The following is a 20,711-nucleotide window of genomic DNA, read 5'->3' as shown; positions in this document are numbered from 1 at the left end:
TGATTTCATTTCGCTCAAATCTTTATTCAGAGGCTGAATGTGTTTCGGACAAATTACATGAACATAAAGCATGCACCGTCAGGTCGTCGACATCCATGTTTTCGTCCATCTGTCAAAATAAAAGAAAACGATCTGTTCAGCATAAAACCCAGCGAAACACGCTGTTGTATGTCTACTCCGGAGAAGTCCATCTTAATGAAACTAAAATATCTCTTTTTAAACCGTGTTTTAAGCCTTCTCTAGAGGTTCTGTTTCATTTCAGTATTGAACGTTATTTTGTAGTTCCTTTTTTTTTTTCATTTTTGAAGAAGTGGATTCGTTCCTCTGTTAACGGTCTCTGTTTAAAGCCATTACGTCCACTTGTATTGTTTTCATGTTACTGCTCATTGAACGTTATGACAAGGCACCATTTTGAGTAATTTCTACATAAATTGTGTCTTATAAAGTATAACTAACTTCACAGCATTTTAAAAATACTTTCGCAATGGTGCTGGAGAGCGTTTTAGTTGCTACTGTTTAAGCATTTACGTGGACAGTTAAAACAAAAATCTGTGGTAAATTGACGAGAATCTATTCGTTGAAACAGGCAGTGGGATACCAGCCGTCAACCAATATGGACGTTCCAGGTCAATAATGGCAAAGGACAATTGCCAAAATGACGTCTAACACAAACCACCACAAGAAAGTGTATAAAGTAAGAGGCGCTGTTCCATCGATTACTTGAGACCATTTACCAACAGCCAAAAAGTCGTCGTTTTCTCTTCATGCCATAGTCTCTCCTGTATACTTTCATGGAAGTAGGCATATACTCACCATAGTGTGCATGGTTTCCATTTCAGGTGTTTTACTGCTCTGAGGCCTCTGTAAAAATCAGAAGAAAAATTGATTCAACAATATGTTTAGATTCAGACATTCGGCGATTGAAGGAATAGCTTGCTTCTCTACCGACAAATCCAGCTGCAAATCTATGCCTCGAAACAGACATTCGTATACCAGCCTTCAACCAAAATGAAGTCTTTGGGTCAATTTGAGAAAATCTTGATACCGGTAGCTACAGAAAAACGAATATCTTTGTAACTGACGAATATCTTTAGAGTGAGCATGTTTAGTTTTCTTTAACACCTCCAAAGTAAAAAGTACTTCCTAGAAAATTGCATGACATGGGATATACACAGATAATGTTTGAAAAAAAAATTGAACAACACACCGCAAGCTGCGCGCTTGATGGTTTCCTTGATGGTCTCCAAGGCTTGGAAGTTCTCAACCATAAAGGTGTAATCTTCATCAGGGTCCGAGGAAATGGCATTGACTTCCTTCGGTGAGACGTCACCTATACCTATACAGAACACGGTAACTCCCGAGTCGCGGAGAAGCTGGGCCTCTTTGCGAGTTTGAGCTGGTTGTCGGGAAAGTCCGTCAGTGAGGACTATGGCGATCTTTGGCACACCCTCTCTGGCAGTGGTGAAGATCTTTTCCCGGGCCATCTTCAGAGCGCGGTTGGTATAGGTACCCTTGCTGATTTCGTGGATTTTTTCAATGGCGAATGGAATGTCGGCCTCGTCTCCGTGGGTATCGAAGTTAAACTGGATCTTGGCATTTGTGTTGTACGTCTCCACGGCGACGCGGACCTAAAATAAAAATATGGCGGGGGACTAATCAAGAGATTGTATCATGATTACTGGTTGAGGAGTATATCTCTGACGTCAGCAACTATCGCGCGTCTTGAATGTTTGTGGATTTGTAGATATTTGACGAGCAAAATGATTGCTCAGTGACATTTTTGTTTTGATTTCTGAATGAATGAATGATTATGGCTTAACGCCACATCGGCAATATTTCAGCCATATTTGATTTCTGAAACGTAGTAGAAAAACAAAAAAAGCAGAAAGCTACTAGCACCTGAAAGATCATCACAAAATCTGCTTACGTCATCGAAATGAAAGACCACAGCAAAAAAGTAAATTTAGAGCAACGACAACAGCGTGATAATTAGCAAATGCAAGTCATGCGTAACCAGTAAGATACACTCTCTTGTCAATCTGCCTCACTTCAGAGGTATGTCTGAACTGTTTAATGTAAATGCATAAGTAGCAGTAACATACATCCCACCTCGGCTTCAGCATGATCAGGTAAAAAAAATGCCATGGCGTTAAGTGCAATTTATTAGAAATCACTAAAATGACTACGGTAAAAAGTGCAGTGATGTCAATATATTTAAAAAGAGTTACAAGTACATGAAATTAATGCTAAGAGGCCATTGAGTGTTACCTTGTCTGGCTTGACGTCGAAGTTGGTGACGACATCCTTAACGAAATCCTTCATGATCTCGTAGCTCTTCTTGCCAATACTGCTGGAGGAGTCCATGATGATGCCGATGTCAGCGATCATCTCACACGGTGGCGCTGTAGTTGGGGCAGGAGCTGATGGTGATGGAATACGTGAATAATGAGGTGACTAAGCAATCTGTTTTTAACAGTCAAATAGTATTTTTATTCACTTAACTTATCTTGAAACACGTACTTAAATACTAACAATTTGTTACATAGTCAACGAAATCAGGTGCCTCTTCCCTAGGCACTTGAAAAAACTTCCTAACTGAGGCTACAGCGGAAGCAGAAAGAGCTGTTTTCGAACTTCGACCTCAGTTGTTACAGAACATTCAGCTGTGGCGGTAACAATGCTTTTTCCAGTCAGTCAGCGATGGTTGAACAAACCTAATTTAGGGAAACACAAAAGAAAATATTAATTAATCCACTTTCTTACTTGTTGTTGTTGTTGTGGGTGGGATCTCGGTGCAGGTGAACCCGTCACCCTCGTAGCCCTCGTCACACACACACTTCTTGTCGTCTCCGATCACCTTGCACTCAGCGTCCTTGTGACATGGCTGGCCGTTTTTCGTCGTTTGGATCAAACTTTTCAGGTTCTTTTTGTCCCAGATACAGGTGAAAATCTCAGAACAATCGTCACTGATTCTCTTCTCACCGATCTGTAAAAAAAAAAAATGACGGTTACCATGGTTATACATCGACGTCGTTCCAAATTTCAGGGAAAATTTTTTATGACCCAAGCGTGTGAATGAGTTTGTGCTAGTGTTTTCTGTGCAGTATAACTAGTGAATTCTAAAACAACTTTTATGACAAGACGCACAAAAAAAAACGCTACCTGTCAGTTTGTTAATTTTTTGCTGGTTGTTTGCTGACTTGAGTCCTCACGTCCACTTAAAGATTATTTCAGTCATGACAAAATGGTGATTCTTGGCAGAACGCTATTCCGGAGAGTCGACATATCTACAGTGCTGCCCCACTGGAAAGCCATGTCCATGAGACCACACATTACGCTCCACCCAGACACGATACAGGGCCTATGAGAAACACAAGTTCACAGGAGTTCTGCGTTTGGGCGCTCGTACATATACAGGAAGTTGAGATTAGAAAACGCTCCATTCGCCCAACGCTCATGCGCGAAGGCCGAGCACCGTGAGGGTTTTAACTACAACTTATATGCGCGAGGGCCCCCACTCGGAACTCCCGTGAACTTGTGTCTCTCAAAGGCGCTATACTGTCACTAGGTCGACTGGTACTGGTTCTACCCCTAAGCTAAGCGCCAAGCCAGTATTATTGAATCAAACTTGAACGCGAGGGCCTTCCTCTCAACAAATGGATATTTCACCTCGTTATATCATTGGATCACTACACAAAGCTATCTTGAAGCTCTCTTTCCAAAACATATTTCAGTTATCTTCAAATTCTTAACTCAACTCATAAACAACCGCTTATGAAGCCATTCCTCTCGACCATTGCAATTTGGTAAAACTGCCTTTTTAAAATAAGATTTTTATGTTTGCAGTTGCATAAAAGTCGAATCTGTAGATTTTGCTTGTTTTCCAGACGTTGGAAATATCTTACTGATTTTTTTCCGTTCTGATAAAAGGCTTTCAAAATCGTCGGCTACAATGACAACAGGCATTGTATCAGTTTATATTTCCCCTGACCGGAAGTAGTTACTCACTGGCAGATAGTTGCCTTCTTCGTCGGTACATCCGCAGTCCTGTTTCTTGGTGCACTTCTTGTCGTTGAGGACGAATCCCTCTTTGCACTGGCAACCTTCCTTGGCGGGCTTCTCGCAGAACTTTTCTGGGGCAGGCTCTCCGCATGTGGCTGGGCAAGCACTCACGCTAGTACTGTACACCTGTCCCTTTGGACATTTCATTGCTGAAGAGAGAGAGAGAGAACTGATCAGTGTCTGTTGGGAAACTATCCATTGTGTGCTATATTTATTTTTATTTGATTGATGTTTAACGCCATACTCAGGCATTGTTAACTAACATTAATGCGAGATTGGGAGTAATCTTAACGGGGAGACCTGAGTGACGGAAGTAATCCATTTGAGACCTGAGTGACGGGAGTAAACCATTTGAGACCTGAGTGACGGGAGTAAACCATTTGAGACCTGAGTGACGGGAGTAAACCATTTGAGACCTGAGTGACGGGAGTAAACCATTTGAGACCTGAGTGACGCAAGTAAACCATTGTCTTTCGCCGTGTACCTGACGCATCCTAATGGCGGGGCGAAGCAGCGAGAGCTGCAGGCGAGCATATCATCACGGCGACTTTGAGACGTGTTTCATTTTTAATTATAAAAATTTAGAAAAGTTTAGGACACGTAATGATGACGTTCTGCTATATACATGCAGAAATATTTATACTTTGGCCGTCAGATTTACTAAAATAGGTTGGAATTTCCAAAAGAACGCTTATTGTGTGAAAAATTTTGTCCTGTTCAATTTAAAAGCCTTTGTAAACTTTTGAAGTTCTCACGTAAGAGGGGGTCTCTTTGGCAGTTTCGGTATTAAATGTCAATAAAAATATTACTTCAAAAAGTTTTCACCCATCAGTTACACTCACGGCAGAATTGCTTATTTCTCCAGATGCTGACGAAGCCTTCAGCGTTGCAAGCGGCGGCGAATGACGTCATAGCTTTGCAGACGACCTTTTTATCTTTAAGGTGACCTTTTTTCTTGTACGCGCACAAGTCTTGGCGACAACTCTCGAAGTAACCTTCATTTTCGATCATTCCGCTCTCAATGCACTCCTTGAAGGGACCAGCGACGTCAATGATGTAGCCACAGTAATCGGTACTGGCAAACTTGTCGTAAGTTGCTTTGTCACATCCTGGCGGCGGCTTAACTGTGCTGCACCTGTGAAGAAAGAAGGGAATTTAAATATTGAAGTTTTGGGAATCCGTGGATTTCTAACCGAACATTTCTGTGAAGTCAGTCTACAACTCGAGAGAGGTTTTGCATGAATTCTAAGAATTGTTGTTGATATTAAGTATAATAATCCTTTGGTTCAGTTTGTTTACTCGTTGGATTTATCTCCAAAATTCTCCTAAATCTAATATAAATGCCACGCGTTAATTTGGGCTATCAGGGATTTCTTTTACAAAATATTTTTCGTTTTCATTAATACATTTGTGTACATTTGCAAGTTTACCATCTCTCTCTTCTTCTTGAGAAAATCACAATAAAAGATTTGTTAGCACATTGCTTTCAAACTTCATGCTAGATCGACTGTAGCTTTAAGTTAGGATTTTTGTGTGACAGCTAGGCAAGGTTTGATGGATTTCTCTATGGGGAAAGAAAAATGTTATGGTTGGACGAAACCGGAGTGTCTGAAGCAATTCGGTGGATTATGGCCACTGATGAACCTTTCCGCACGTGACGTTTTTTCCAGCAAAGCGAGCTCAATGGGTATGTCATTAGTGGAAGACAGGTAATCTCCAGTTAATTTGAACGGTGAAACGGCCATAAGACCGCTGCTGACCACTCAGTTATGTGCAGAAAGATTCGTGCAGGGAACTGTGGAATCAAGTGAGCCTTTAAATATACATCGTTTTGACCTGTGTTCCTTTCCGGTAGTACGCGGGAAGGTCCGCCTGTAATCTGCGGATGGTCGTGGATTTCCCCGGGGGTCTGCCCGGTTTCCTTCCACCTGCTGGTCGCCGTCGTGTAAGTGAAATATTCTGGTGTACAAAGTAAAAGAGCGATCAAATAAATAAATTTTGACCTTTGCGTAACAAATTAAACCTGCAAGCCAAGGTTATACAAACGTTTTCAGGAAAAATACTCACTTTTCATCGGACTCATAATAATCCTCCTCCACAATGTAGCTGTTGCCGATGTCAGTATCTCTCTCGTTGGCCTCATACTCAGACAAATCATCTCCTTCTTTTGTCTTCCAGTCGTTCTGTTCCCCATCGCAGTCGCCGCAGATTCCAGTCATCTTGTTGGCGTACTCTTTGGGAACCTCAACAATGACGTCTTGGATACCATCGAAGCTGAGGCTGATGCCACATTCAGTATCGACTTGTACCTTGCCGGCTACGAGGGACACTCGTAGCTTTCCGCCCTTCATGGAGAACGGCAGGAATTTCTCTTCACGGTCGATCTGAAGTACATGTAGTTGAAACAGTTGTGAATTATATTTTGTCTTTCAGTATTTGTTTTTTATCTCAGACATTGGGGAAAAAAGAAATAGTGTTAAATTGTTTGTCCCCAGAAGTATATCGTCATTTCTGCAGCCATGGCAACTACATCATCTATTTGTTTAATTTTCATCTGATCTTTTTTCATCTGATCACACTTGGCCACAACACTCACCAAAACTTTATTATCGCCGAGCAGCAGAATTTCCAGTCCATAGATCTCAAAGGCGACCATTTTTGTCCAGGAGACTTTGTTGTTGCCGTAACGGTTCTCGTTCTTCACCTCCACGTTGAAGGCACATTCGTCGTTGGTGGTGGTGGATTGGGTCAGAGTGTAGCGACATGTCCCCTGGAAATGGATCATCTGTCCATCATATGTCTTGTAGTGAGGATCTCCGGTAGCGGAGCATCGGCATTTTGCTGGAAGGAAACAAAAGAGGAGAGAGACACATGGGTTATGGTCAGGTGTAGCACTGTCTTTAATGCAGAGATTTCTATCTAGAACGAATATTCTTGAGTACGGCGTCAAACACCAATCAAATAAATAAATAAATCTACCTATAGCGGCTGTGATAGACTCTTTGGTTGCCAGAGAAACTGCGTTTAACATTCTTTCAGCACTCTTTCTGTCATCTAGCAAGAGTGTATCCTTGTTAGTGATAATGTGCCCCCCCTCCCCCCCACCATTGCGAGGGGTAGGCTGTCAGAGTACTATTCGACATAATAATGTATGTGGAAAACACGTTTTGAATAATGATTTCACTCAGTCACCTAGAACATGCCTTACGTCTTTCCAACATCATTGAAAACTGTTGACTGTTTCTCTGTGCATGATTCCGTAGAATTTTGCTCTTAATATACTTCCTTAGCTCTTTGGTAATTTGTGTTATACGTGGTTTTGTGAATTTGCTTTGCGAATTATTGACCTGGAACGTCCTTACGGCTGGTATACGAATGTCTGTTTCGACGCATAGATATCAAGCCTCAATGGCCATAGCCAGCCAGTAATATCTCTTGTGGTAGAATTTAACTCTCGGAGAATGGAAGATCCAAGGTTTCTGAATTTGCAATCTTGTAAGAAATTGTGCATGAACAGTTAGATTTATTGGGAAGATGAAAGCTGCAAAGAGTCTACGAGACAACGTTATGTGGGCCAAAGGACTCCGTGACAAAGTCCTGCAACGCAAGAGTCTGTGCAATGGAAAAAGCCTGCATGACAACACTATGTGTGTCAACACTAAGGTGTCCATGACACGGTCCTGAAAACAGCATGAAAAGCTTGTGCGAGACAAGAGTATACATGTACGTGTCAAAGTCTTCGCTAAACGATTATGTGTGCTCAAGCAAGTTTGTCGATAGCTTGCATACCAAAGGCCTGTATGATAAGATCCTGTCTTTCTAGAGCCTGCGTGACAAGGGCCTGCATATCAGCAGCCTGCGTGTCAAGGACGTGCATGTCAGCAGCCTGCGTGACAAAATCCTGTGTGACAAGGGCCTGCATGTCAGCAGCCTGCGTGTCAAGGACGTGCATGTCAGCAGCCTGCGTGACAAAATCCTGTGTGACAAGGGCCTGCATGTCAGCAGCCTGCGTGACAACCCTTCATGTCCAGAGCGGTGTGATAAGCCTATGTGTCAAACACGTTCGTGACAAGAAACTACAGTACGACCAAGATCCGGGAACACAAAGCGTTCTTGGAATTATGTCAAAATCTCTTTAAAATCTTATGTGAAAGTTCTTATGTGAAAAGGTCAAAATGTTGCTTGCCAACGTAAATTCTGGTTAAGTTATTGTACAGCTATTTCAGTTAAATAATGGAAAGAAACATACCCAATTTGATGAGTGAAATTTTGACTTTAGCCTAAGATCCCTGGCCAGGCTGACAAGATTCTGCACGTTTATCATTTTGGCGTTTTAACTGTTAATGGGCACGACTATTAAATCCGACTCACGTGTTGTGTCGATACAGGAGTAGACACCATCGCCGGCATAGCCTTCCTTACATACACATCCCATCTCACCGTCCTTAATCCCACAGGTAGCGTATTTGTGGCACTTCTGACCGCTGACCTCTGACACAAGCTTGCCCTTACCATTGATCGTCTTACAGGTAAACACTGTGGAACAGTCCGTGCTGCGAAACTCAGCACCAATCTGAAAAAGGACAGAAAGATTTAATAATAGTTTATTTGATAATAATCGAACGCTTTGATCCAACGATAATGATCCACTTATTCAGCACTGTAAATCCCGGCATGAAACTAGGCGTAGATGATTACAACGATTGGAAAACAGTTACCAAAAACTCTTAACGAAAAACTGTGAAGCTGAAATCTATTTGACCCTTCTTTCGGTGGCATTTTGAGAAAAAAAAATTTTGAGACAGACGGTGATATTTCTTATAATTGCCATTTTATTTAAATTTGTGAGGCAGATACCCAAATATAAATAGTTATTTTTTATTCATTTGATTGGTCTTTTACGCCTTTGCACTAAAATTTCAGACATGACAGACAGCAGGTTTCTGAGGGAAGAGTGTTTGGATTAAACAACCGCTGGTGATTTCTAATACGCTATTCAGTGGGATACATCTCACCACGCCTTGGTTCAGGGTCCAAAACGTGATGACAAGAGGCAAAATATAGCACACAGCATATTGTTATATAAACAGCACACGGGACTCCCCCAGCGACGGCCCATCGCAAACATAGTTACAAATGCTGATTCCAGGTTTATACTTACAGGGTAGTAGTTGCCCTGGTTGTCCTTACACCCACACTTGGCCTTGGGCACACACATGTCACTGCTCATTACGAACCCTGGTTTACACTGACAGCCCTCTACACGTGGCCCGTTACAGGCGGCTCCGGTTATACGACCGTTACAGGTCTCTGGACACGGGTTGGCGGCTGTGGTGTAGACTTCGTTAGGACCGCATGGTAAGGCTGTAATCAAATGCAGGTAACGTATGGTAAGATTTGACTTTATTCAGGTGTGATATGGTAAACTTTTGTTTGCACCGGTGAGGTAAGGTTCTTATTCAGTGGTAAGGAGAGGTGTTATTAATACAGGTATGGCAAGGTATTCTGCTACACACAGAGACGATGCAAGGTAAGGTAAAGAAAAACGTAAATCATCAAACGCGGGATCAAACCGTGAAAACTGTGTGGGAACTCACGGCACATATCAGCTGTCCTCCAGAAGATTTCGTAGCCGTAGTTATTGCAGACGGCGGCAAAAGCGGATAGAGAGTCGCAGACGAGTTCCTCGGTGGTGAAGCCTTTGCCTCCATCATACTGACAGATATCAGAACGGCAACTGTCGAAGTACTGCTCCACGTCAACCACACCTGCCAGGATGCACTCTCTGAAGGGACCGGCCGTGTCTTTGATCATACCGCACATGTCGTCACCCGTGATGGCCTGTGCTAAGGCGGCTGGACATTCTTTGGGTGGGTCGATTGGAGGTGTACATCTGTGGAGAAAGTGAAATATGTGTGTAATTGGACCTTCTACTTTCTACAAACTTTTGATGGAAATAGTTAAGATTGTGACAATTTAGACTGTGAAAACCTAGTTTGTATCTGAATTCTACTAAGCACAAAGCGAATAGCTTTTGAAACAGTTATGACTGAACTAGCTACCTCTAAGCCCTATACTTTGACAATGCGAAGGAATTCATCAAATGTTTGCTTTATTTGAATAATTGATTTATTGGCCTTTAACGGCGTAATTAAGGTTTTCAGGGTATAAGATGGCGGTTATTCATATGATTCAATTCACCAACAGATTGTGTCTTCTACCAGTTGAAAGACACTTGTCTTAACAACTCGGCCACGATCCGCTCTCAATGCTTTCTTGTGAGTTGTTCTCTTGTAAGTTGCTTTCGAAATATTAGATAGGCTTACTTCCAAACTACAGTTTCCTGACTTATAAGACTACAATCTACACCAATACAAATTGTTTTTTTCTACTTCTATTTATACTACAGATAAAGCTGAAGTATGACTGTGGGGAGACAACGAAACACAAATTTGAACATACCCTGTAGTGATGGCGTCGGAATCGTCGACGACAGTGTAGCTCATGCCAATTAGATTGAATCGGTTTCTGTCACTTGACACATCAGCGCCATCTTTAGTTCTGAAATCATCCTGACGACCATTGCAGTTACCACAGATACCTTGGAGAAGATTGCCAAGGTGACTTGGCACGTTGACAACTACCTTTCCGTATCCGTCAAACAGGACGGTGATGCCACAGTCGGTGTCGACTTGAACGTTGTTACCATTGAAGAAGACTCGCATCTTGCCACCGGCCAGCTCGATAGGAAGGTATTTTGTGCGGCCGTTGATCTGTCAAATGAAATGAGTCCATTAATTAACCGAAAAAAGCACCAAACAATTAGTGTGAATGTTTTTACGGGCTGTGTGAATTCGTCATTATCAAAACTCTGATTTTGGTTGTTTGTCGAGTATTTTTTCCCCTTCTTTTTTGTCTGTTTTCAAGACTTAAGATTTTAAAACCGAAAATCGAATCACACCAAAGACCCACAAGTTTGAATGTTGGTTCGTTTTTGTGGCTGGCCAAAAATTGTTACGAAGATGACATATATCTTCATTGACTGTGCTACCGTTTATCTGGTAAATTAATACAGAGTCGTTTAGTTTAGCAAAACAGCGTCTAACAATCAATAATCCTGTGATTGTTTTGTTTACAGGCTGTGCGCCTTTGCCATTATAGGAAGAACTCCATGTATACTTCCTTTACTGGTGTTTTCTTTGTACTAGTGTTATTTTTTTCATTTCTTCTGTTTTATGGTTTAAGATTTAAGAAAAAGGACTTCTGATTTTATCATACAGTATTTAAAAAATCTTAATTTCCGCATTCTTTGTTTTTGTGTAGAACTGAATAACGACACAAAACTTGAAAACTAACAAAACAGCATTAACCAATGAAAATGGTCCTCTTATCACCCTTACCTGAACACGTCGTCCACTAAGGATCCTGACTTTCTGTCCGTAGATGGCAAAGTCCACCATTCTCGTCCAGGCTACGTTCCAGTTCCAACCACGACGTTCGTTCTTGACCTCAACGCTGAACCAGCACTCATTGGCCCTCTGGGTCAACTCACTCAGGGTGTACATGCAGACGCCCATGAAGTCAATTCTCTGTCCATCAAACAGGTAGTAATGGGGGTCTCCACTTCCGGTACAGGTACAGCGATCTGGAAAGGGGCATATGTTCTTGGTGAAATTGGTCATGGTAACGAAAGGGCTGTCAGATCTGATCTTTATGATGATGGTGGCTGGATCTAACAGATGGATTTTAGTTGTTTTGTATTGATGTCCATAAAATTGTCTATTACCCTTATTCTTCGACCTTTTAGCATGTAAAATACCAACGTTAAGTGCAAATTGTGCACATTTTAGATTTGATTTTGGAGACACCAGAAGTATAATTTTATCAGTCTACACAGAATAATGCCTTCAGTGCATGTTAAAATAAGCACCTTGCAAACATGCGAAAAGGTTGAAGAGTTACAATACGACTTCTCTACGAATTATCTTTCACAGGTAAAAAAATGTTGTATATGGATTTGGAGGATATGTCTTGCACCAGGATATCCGGGTGTCAATCCATTGCATTTCGTTTACCATTGACAGAGAGGACAGAAATGCAATTGTATTGTACCAGTCCGTGGTGGGGATTTGTACACTGAGCTTTGGCGGAGATTGGCTATCTTTTGAAGTGCCTTGTTCTTCTTTATATAGAAAGAATTCCATCTTTTCTATTTTCAGTGGATAGAGGAAAGTAATGTTTCTAACGATTGAGTAAATGGTAGATTTATGGGTCAGTTCACCTTTCAGATTGATACAAGAGTTGATGCCATCCCCAGCGTATCCCTGTTTGCACACACAGGTGTGTTCGCCGTTTTGGACTGCGCACGTAGCATCTTTGTGACATGTGATGCCACTCTGGATCTTCTGTAAAACACTTTTGCCGCCGACGAACTTGCACTGGAACACCTCGCCGCAGTTTTCTGTCCTCTTCTCGGATCCCATCTGAGAAAGTAATGAAATAATGACATGAAATAACACGTGGCAATAACGCACGAGCCGAGGGGGTTAGCTCGCCATCATGGTGCAATGACAAAGGGGCCTCCCAACAACGTGGTTTCTGTGAGTTCAAGTCCAGCTCATGCTAGCATCCTCTCCGGCCGTACGTGGGAAGGTCTGGTATCAAACTGCGGATGGTCGTGGGTTTCACCTGGGCCCTGCCCTGTTTCCCCCCACCATAACGCTGGCCGCCGTCGTATAAGTGAAATATTCTTGAGTATGACGTAAAACACCAACCAAATAAATAAATAAAAGAACACGCCAGCAACAATGAAGGCAAGGCATGGCCCCTACCTTGACAAGACCCTCTCATCGGCAGACAAAGCAAAGATATTTTGATGACAGTACAGGATCTGGGGTGGGACTGTTGGTGAAGACTGGAGGGTGGGAATTGGATGCCATAAAAGCTTCGATCTTCTGGATCCAAGACGCATTCTTTGCCACATCTCCAGGCTACCATCCCGATATAAGCTTTCACAGCGTTAGCCCCCACTTGATGTTTAACCCCTTACAGTACCTGGCTTGCTTGCTCCAGAAGAGAACAGGGGCAAGGAACGATTCTACAAAGTCATTTCTGACTTAAGTCAAAATTAGAAATACGGCCTTAAAGCTTTGTTGTGTCCTCCGGAAGAGTTTAATTTTCTTTCTACGGAATAACCCGAAATAATATGTAGGAGTTTCACAGACACCCATAAAATCATAAATCAGTCTCATTGAGGGACTGACACACGTCAATATCCCAAACACCACTCAACCCAGTAAGCATTCTGTGCCAAAGACACCCCTGTGATAGCCTTCCACGACTTACGGGATAGTAATCGCCATTGTTGTCCACACATCCGCACTCGGACTTCTTTACGCATGCGTTTCCACTCCTCACAAATCCGCTTTTGCACACGCACCCCTCTGATGGGGGATCAATACAGTCGCTGACGTCGTCACTCACACACGTGGCTTCACATCCGGGCGCTTGGAAATTGTACTCTTCGTTAGCACCACATGTCATCGCTGAAATAAGGAAGATTTTTTATAGGCAAATATTAGTTTCCCCACAATCATTGATTCTCCAAGACTTTCTTGTAGTCCGTTGAAATAAATGATTCTTGAGTGAGTATTTTACCGCTTGCTGTGAAAAACGTATATACTTTGTACGCTTCACTATTAAGCATAGGTATTCGTCCGCCTTTTACAAGCAATAACAATCGGGTCGAATATTACAACCTTAGACCTGTACGACGGCCATCACGGTATAAATTTAAAATTTCCAATAATGGCTTTTTTTTTCGTGGGGGGAGAGTGAGGGTAGGATGAAGTGGCAAGCGTTTGCAGACATGGCACTGTATTGCGCGCTATCATAAATGTTATTATATAGGATGGAGGGAAGGTAGGTGTGGGGTGAGGTGGTAAGGGTTTGTGGGTTTGGCACCGTGATGCGCGCTAGCATAAACGCTACTATATAGGATGGAGGGAGAATGGTTCAATGGCGACAGACAACTGGTTGTCTCTAGTTGATCAGAATGCTAATATTATAATTATTTGTTCGTGTCTTTCTTCTTACTCAAGCGTATATATATCACCAATATACTATGGCTGCCACGTTTATGAAATGGTTAGAGTCGGATAGAATCTTTTGTATTTCGTATTATTATCATAATTAAAAACTGCAATTAGACGGCAACTGGCTCCCTTACGGCAGAAAGCTGGCTGTCTCCAGTCGATCAGAATGCCCTTGTTGGCGCAGTCTTTAGCAGCGGACTCCAGGGATTCACAGATAGTCTTCTCCTCCAAGGCTGACTGGTAGTTGGCACAAAGGTCCATCTTACAGCTCTGTATATAACCGTCCATGTCGACCAGATTGCTCTTGATACAGTCCCCGAAGGACCCACCCTGGTTCTTGAGGAGGCCGCAGTACTGAGGAGAGTCCTGGAACAGAGTCATCTGCTGGGCGGTGCACACTGGGAACGGTGGAACCTGTTTGCAGCTGGCGGAAAAACCAGGGATGTCATTGTTGGTTTTAGGGGATTTTTTTTTTTGTTTTGTTTTGAGCGGTTGAATTGACATTGCAAATTTCAGAATGGAATTAGCTAAATTGAGATTGTCACTAGCTAAATTGGGATAGGAAGTGGCTGACTAGGGATATGATCTGGCTCAATTGAGAATGAAACTGGCTGATTTGAGATAGGAACTAGCTGACTAGGGATACGATATGGCTGAACTGGGAAAGGAACTGGCTGATCTAGGATTAAATCCGGCTGATTTGAGATTGGAACTGGATAGACAGGGGTTGGAACTGGTTGGATTGGGACACTTTTAATGTGAAAGGAATATTACTTTACCACCTACTGCGAAATGTGTCCGTGACATTACTTTGTCAACTGAAAACCCTGCGCATATTTCTTTATCAACAGATCAGAATGTCCCTTAAGGTACTGACTAGTTAATACAGGAAATGAGTCCCACGTATTACATTAACATCTGTCTGAAATAAAATTCTGGTGTTACTTTATTGAAAATGATTTAGTGGGGTTTATTTAGGCTGTGATACGACATCATAACTCTCTACCAATATGCTCCTTGAATAATTGTATCAACTTACGGAAAATGTACCCACAGAAAGATTGTATGAACTTACTGGAAAAGTAGCCTCAGAATGATTATATCAACTTACTGGAAAAGTAGCCTTGGTGATTGTATCAATTTACTGGAAAAGTAGCATTAGTGATTGTATCAACTTACTGGAAAAGTAGCATTAGTGATTGTATCAATTTACTGCAAAAGTAGCCTGAGAATGATTATGTCAACTTACTGGAAATGTGGCTGATCCGAGTCATCGGGTACACTGTAGCTGTTCCCAATCAGGTTATACTTGTTGCCGTTGTTGGCGACGTTGACGCCCTCTAGGGTCATGAAGTCATCTTTGGAGTTGCCGTTACAGGATCCACATATTCCATTCATATTATTGGCGCCCCATTGTTTTGGTATTTTGACGGTAACCACGTGGTTTCCGTCGAACATGATTTCGGCTCCACAGACAGTTTTAACCACAACGTTGTTTCCGCTGCGAGTGATGGCGACGCCATTAGCCAAGGTGACCGGTAAAAATTTCTCTATCTTGTTTACCTGAAGGTTGAAATGAAAAAATCGTATAACCAGGATTTTCGTTCCTCATTTAAGTGCCGTTTTTCGGCTATGCTTGATTAGCGTTCACGCTAGCTTATCGCTGGGGGTGGTATGCCTTTGATCCACGAGTTAGCCTGTTTGAATCGAAGTTACTATTTCATCCACCCTTTAGCATAAAGAGGTTTGGTAGCTACGTAGAGAAGGGCGGCGGATCACTCGGGGCATTACGATATCCAAAACGCATGTCGAGAACTGTCGCGTACGCAACAAATAAGCACATACATATATCCCGAGCTTAAGGATATTTCACAGACACGTATATGACCAAGACAAGGAAAAATGCTGAAGAATACCACCACACATATCCATGTATACACGTAATTCCTCGGACCACCCGACAGATATCAATAAAATCATAACTTATCAGTGCTAGTGTCAAAAGATATAGCCGTGGGGGGCTGAGTTACAGCATTAAACCTTAACACTGTCTGTTATGGGAAATCAAGGGGATGTCTGATGCCAAGTACATGCGTTAAAGCCCGGTTATAAGTTTGAATTTATTTGACTTTCTCGTTTTTAATTCCGATTTGATGCGTCATGCCTAAGAAGAACATCTTTGTATCTGAAAAATCTGACTCTCAAATTTCGTAATGGGAACGACGTTTTGGGGGTTCTGTAAAATATGTTTCAATTTTCATTAGGCAAAGAACAGTTTTTGTTTCTGTAAAATTTGTGAAATTTAATAACTGGAAGAACATATATTGTTTTTGTAAAATCCTTCACATTTTATCATGAGATGAACTATTTGCGTTTCTGTAAAAAAAAATTAACTATAATCAAACAGTAGTAGTTTTAAATTTTGTAGTTTGATTTTTAGACGTAAAAAGAAACAAAAGACGTTATATGTTAGATGGACTCGTGGTTCTTCATGCCTGGAATATCAACTGTCTGCCCGGCATCATTGAAAACTGACGACCGCTTCCCTCTTGGGTGTTACCGGCTTTATTTCCTATCTGTATAATTTCCTACATACCTTTGTCTTTGGGAGCTAGTGTTAAACGTTGTTTTGGAAATGGATCTTGCGATTATCGACTTGGAACGCCATTTACGGACTACGAATGGTATATGAATGTCGGACATGACGCTTATATTCATATTGCCAAGCGCTTGGGAGCTACGACAGAAACAACCCAGTATGCAGAAGTCATCAAACATTAATTACAATTTTTTGTTAAATCAAAGTTTCCTGTCTTAACTGACATTTTTTAATTTTCTAGCGCCACCATTTAGAACACACAATTTGAATAGGGTGTAACTGGTACCTGATTGGTCAGCACAAGATCTGATTGACAGGTTTGCTTTAATCATTACTTACGAAGACACGGCGTCCTTGGTGAAGACGAATGACGTAATTTTGGATTTTGACGTCAACCAGTCGTGTGTAGGCGACTTGCTTGTTGAAGCCACGGTGCTCGTTCTTAACCTCGACGTTCAAGTAACATTTGTTCGTCTTGTCGAGAAGTTTAGCCAGGGTGTATTTACAGATGCCCATGAAGTGGATGGTGGCGCCATCAAACGTTTTGTAATGAGGATCGCCTGATCCCGAGCACACACAATAATCTGAATCGCAAATGGAAATTCCTTAGATTCAGTGGTAAACAAACAATCAGGGTAATTCAGTGTATAAAATAATGAAAATCACTACTTTTTTGGTTCGGTGGGATTTTTTAAAATTAAAGTACAAGAGCAGTAACTCTGTCACTTTACAATTGGTTGGCATGGACGCACTTACCAGAAGATGGGTTGCTGTTGACTTGGTTGTTGTTGTCACCATCACAGACCTTTCTTGCGAAGAACATGAATCCGACTGTATTAAAAGGAAGTAAAACATACTTCTTAATATCATTAATTCAGTCATTTTTTTCTCTTGCTCAAGAATATTTCGAAGATAAAACTACCCGGGTAATCAGATATTTGACAAACCTGTGACTTAGGGCCGTAAGTGGATCCGAACCTGTGACCTCACTGGTTAAGGGCTGCTAAAGTTAAGTCAAAAGCCCACTGTTTCATATCAATACACTACATCAAGCATTTTGAACAGGGTGGGTTGGTGGGTGGGTGGTGGTGGGGTGTTGAGTGTTTTTGTCGTTGAGGGTAAAAAACAGCCCTTCCATATCATGTGACCTGTGAAAAATGTTACCTTTGTTGACAACAATTTACCAATCACTTCTCTTATCGTGTTCCAGAGTCACAAATGACAGCTATTTCCTGTAGAAACTTCTCAACTTAACAGACGTTTTGTCTACTCCAAATAACCCTTTAAGCTTTTTTTTTTGTTATAGTAAATGTGATCCCGCAATAGTAGCGGGATCACAACTATAGCCTAACATTTTTGACAGGTAACGTCACCCAGTAGGGCTTTTTAACTTTAGTTACACAAAGAGTTCGAACTCGAAACCTCCCCTATTGTGTATACTACTGTGTTAGCAAGGTAATAAAAAAAACACCCACATGCAACAAAATGTTATCTTTTGATGACAGCAATTATATCACGACGACATATTGGAGGAAAAGGGATTGTAAAGTTTGAGAAAAATTCATCGTAACTTGGCTTACCTGTTCTACATTTGGGGGGATCTGGTGGTGGTTGTGGCGGTCTAATAATGAAAAAGAAGGCACCTGGAAGAAAGGAAATCCAAAGACTTAAAATCAAAAAAATAATTTTGTATTAACATGCAGGTTGGGTTTGATAAAACCCAGCTGTAAATTATCTCCTATTATGAATCATAAAACACACAACAACAAAGCTGTATTAATTATTCTGTATGAAACATTTTGGAATTCACAGTGGTGAAGTATATAGTTTGTGTAGTTTTATATTTTAGGGTGAATTAAGGTACTGTGTTCAGAGCTCGCAGCAGTAGACTCAGTTTTAATTTTGATACTGTATTCACACAGCAAAACTTTCGCACACGCTAAAAGGTAAAATTCACAAAATAAGATATCACGGCAAAACTTTCGCGTAGGCTAAAATGCAGAATTCACAAAATTAAATATCACAGCAAAATTTCCCGATCACTTATAATGCAGTGTTCATGAATTTAAGTATCACAGCTATGTTTTTATCCATCAGTTATAATGTAGTATTCATAAATTTAGACATCGTAGCAAAACTTTAGGATCAGTTATGCTACAGTATTCACAAATTTAGACATCGTAGCCAAAAATTCGAATCAGCTATAATACAGTATTCGCAAATTTTGAATATTACAAAAAAAAAATCCAGTTGTATAATTTGTCTTTACAAATTTAGACATCAGTTAGAAAACTATTATTGCAGTGTATTGCAAAATCAAGCAAACTTTTTTGTAAAATTTGGTTGACTCAAATAAATATGAGTATGGTTCATTTATTCAATTAATGGATTCTTTTGAAATAGATCAAGATCGAACCGATTTTAAAGGCCAGGAAACATAAAAATAAAGTATATATGTCACATTAAAGTCCATGAAAATGGTTTATTTTATTTTTTTTTGTTTAGAATTTCTCCAACCGGGTAAAATGGTTTTAAACAATCAGATTCTGTGGTGGTCTTTTGTAAATCAGAAGGTATCAGTAAACTCACATCGATACGTTTTGCTTGAAATAGTTAATATTGTGGTCCATTCAGATAATGCATCCATGGATCTATATGTATATGTATTTAGAATTATGAAATTTAGCAGTTTGTATGTTAAGTGGCAAAAAGGTTATGTGACGTCGCTAGTCCCAATATGGTCAGGAAAGGCTACCATAGAATTTTGAAGTACATTCGAAAAAAGACCCCCAGTGTTTAATGGTCTATCATCAGACATATATTGGTGTTTTTAAATACGTCGGAAAGTCTGCAGCAATCTGCGGATGGTGGTGGGTTTCCCCCGGGCTCTGCCCGGTTTCCTCCCACCATAATGCTGGCTGCCTTGGTATAAGAGAAATATTCTTGAGTACGGCGTAAAACACCAATGAAATAATTAAATAAATAAATAAATCATATATAAATTAGGAAACCGAACAACGACTTCGTGGAATTCGTATCAAACTTGATTTTAACAAAAATATTTGCAGTATCAACATGTAAAAATGCATAGACAAATGAATTCGAAAAACTTACCACTGAATTCGACCAGGCTAAGCAAGCCCAAGAGGGCGATTGAGATCTTCATGATGGCGAATGACAAATTCGACAAATTCGAAGCGACTTATGTACGTTTGATGGCAGAGAACTGGCAACAGCTTTGATGTTGTAATGTTCGGTTTCGCTGACGGTAGCGATAATGATCACGTGATATCAGTGATATCATGCCGCGCCTTTTTGTATGCGGGTGTGGATAATGTAACAGCTAAACACAAATGTCATTCATTGTTAACCAGATGTGCCAACAAACACATGCTGAGGTGTGGCGCTATGTGACGATTAGTACTCCACGTGTTCTAGGTTTTTTTTAAACAAAATATAAATTCTTGAGTTTGGCGTTAAACAGTTGGTGACATAATTTAATTAAAAGATCTGGCCTTTGAAAACGGCAATAGGGGAGCTTCGCTCTCGAACTCTTTTATTGCTGAAGGTAAAGAGAGTTCTGCTCTATCATGTGACTATCATGTGACTTGTTAGGCAACTTTTGTTGACAATTATTTACTGATAACCTGTGTCGCCGTGTTCTGCAGGCACTAATGACACTTTCCTTTCCATCACCCGGAAACTTCAGCTCCTCAGTATTCTACTTAGTTCCTCTGCCCCAGATAACGTTCTGGGAAAGGTTTTTATAATAATTTCATAATAAATGTGATCAAAAACAGTTACATTACAAGTCACATGGTACATTACGACATTTTTTTACCTCAGCGGCAAAATAATTCGAACTCGAAACTTGCCTATTACGTTATCTTTGTTAAGTACAATATTGCACGCCATGCTGAAAGACAAGTGGTCTCAGATGGACGGAACGGTGAGCG

The 20,711-nt window shown here is 41.0% G+C and overlaps 1 protein-coding gene across 1 annotated transcript; it reads right to left on the bottom strand.

Annotated features, from left to right (window-relative positions):
* On the bottom strand, positions 1–19,921 carry LOC135464533 (zonadhesin-like). Its single transcript, XM_064741958.1, has 22 exons — positions 19,870–19,921; positions 18,336–18,398; positions 17,512–17,586; positions 17,095–17,339; positions 15,406–15,719; positions 14,291–14,580; positions 13,408–13,607; positions 12,344–12,545; positions 11,463–11,707; positions 10,525–10,835; positions 9,660–9,955; positions 9,224–9,426; positions 8,434–8,635; positions 6,659–6,903; positions 6,130–6,446; positions 4,905–5,197; positions 4,009–4,211; positions 2,764–2,986; positions 2,269–2,420; positions 1,208–1,628; positions 814–861; positions 1–109 (listed from the first exon to the last, which is right to left on the bottom strand). The coding sequence occupies exons 1-21, from the start codon at positions 19,919–19,921 to the stop codon at positions 845–847; spliced, it is 4,569 nt and encodes a 1,522-aa protein (XP_064598028.1). The 3' UTR covers positions 1–109; positions 814–844.
* Between the last annotated feature and the right edge of the window lie 790 nt (positions 19,922–20,711).

This window comes from Liolophura sinensis, chromosome 4, assembly GCF_032854445.1.
Source record: "Liolophura sinensis isolate JHLJ2023 chromosome 4, CUHK_Ljap_v2, whole genome shotgun sequence".
Lineage (NCBI taxonomy): Eukaryota > Metazoa > Mollusca > Polyplacophora > Chitonida > Chitonidae > Liolophura > Liolophura sinensis.
This window is presented reverse-complemented; position numbering and strand designations above follow the sequence as displayed.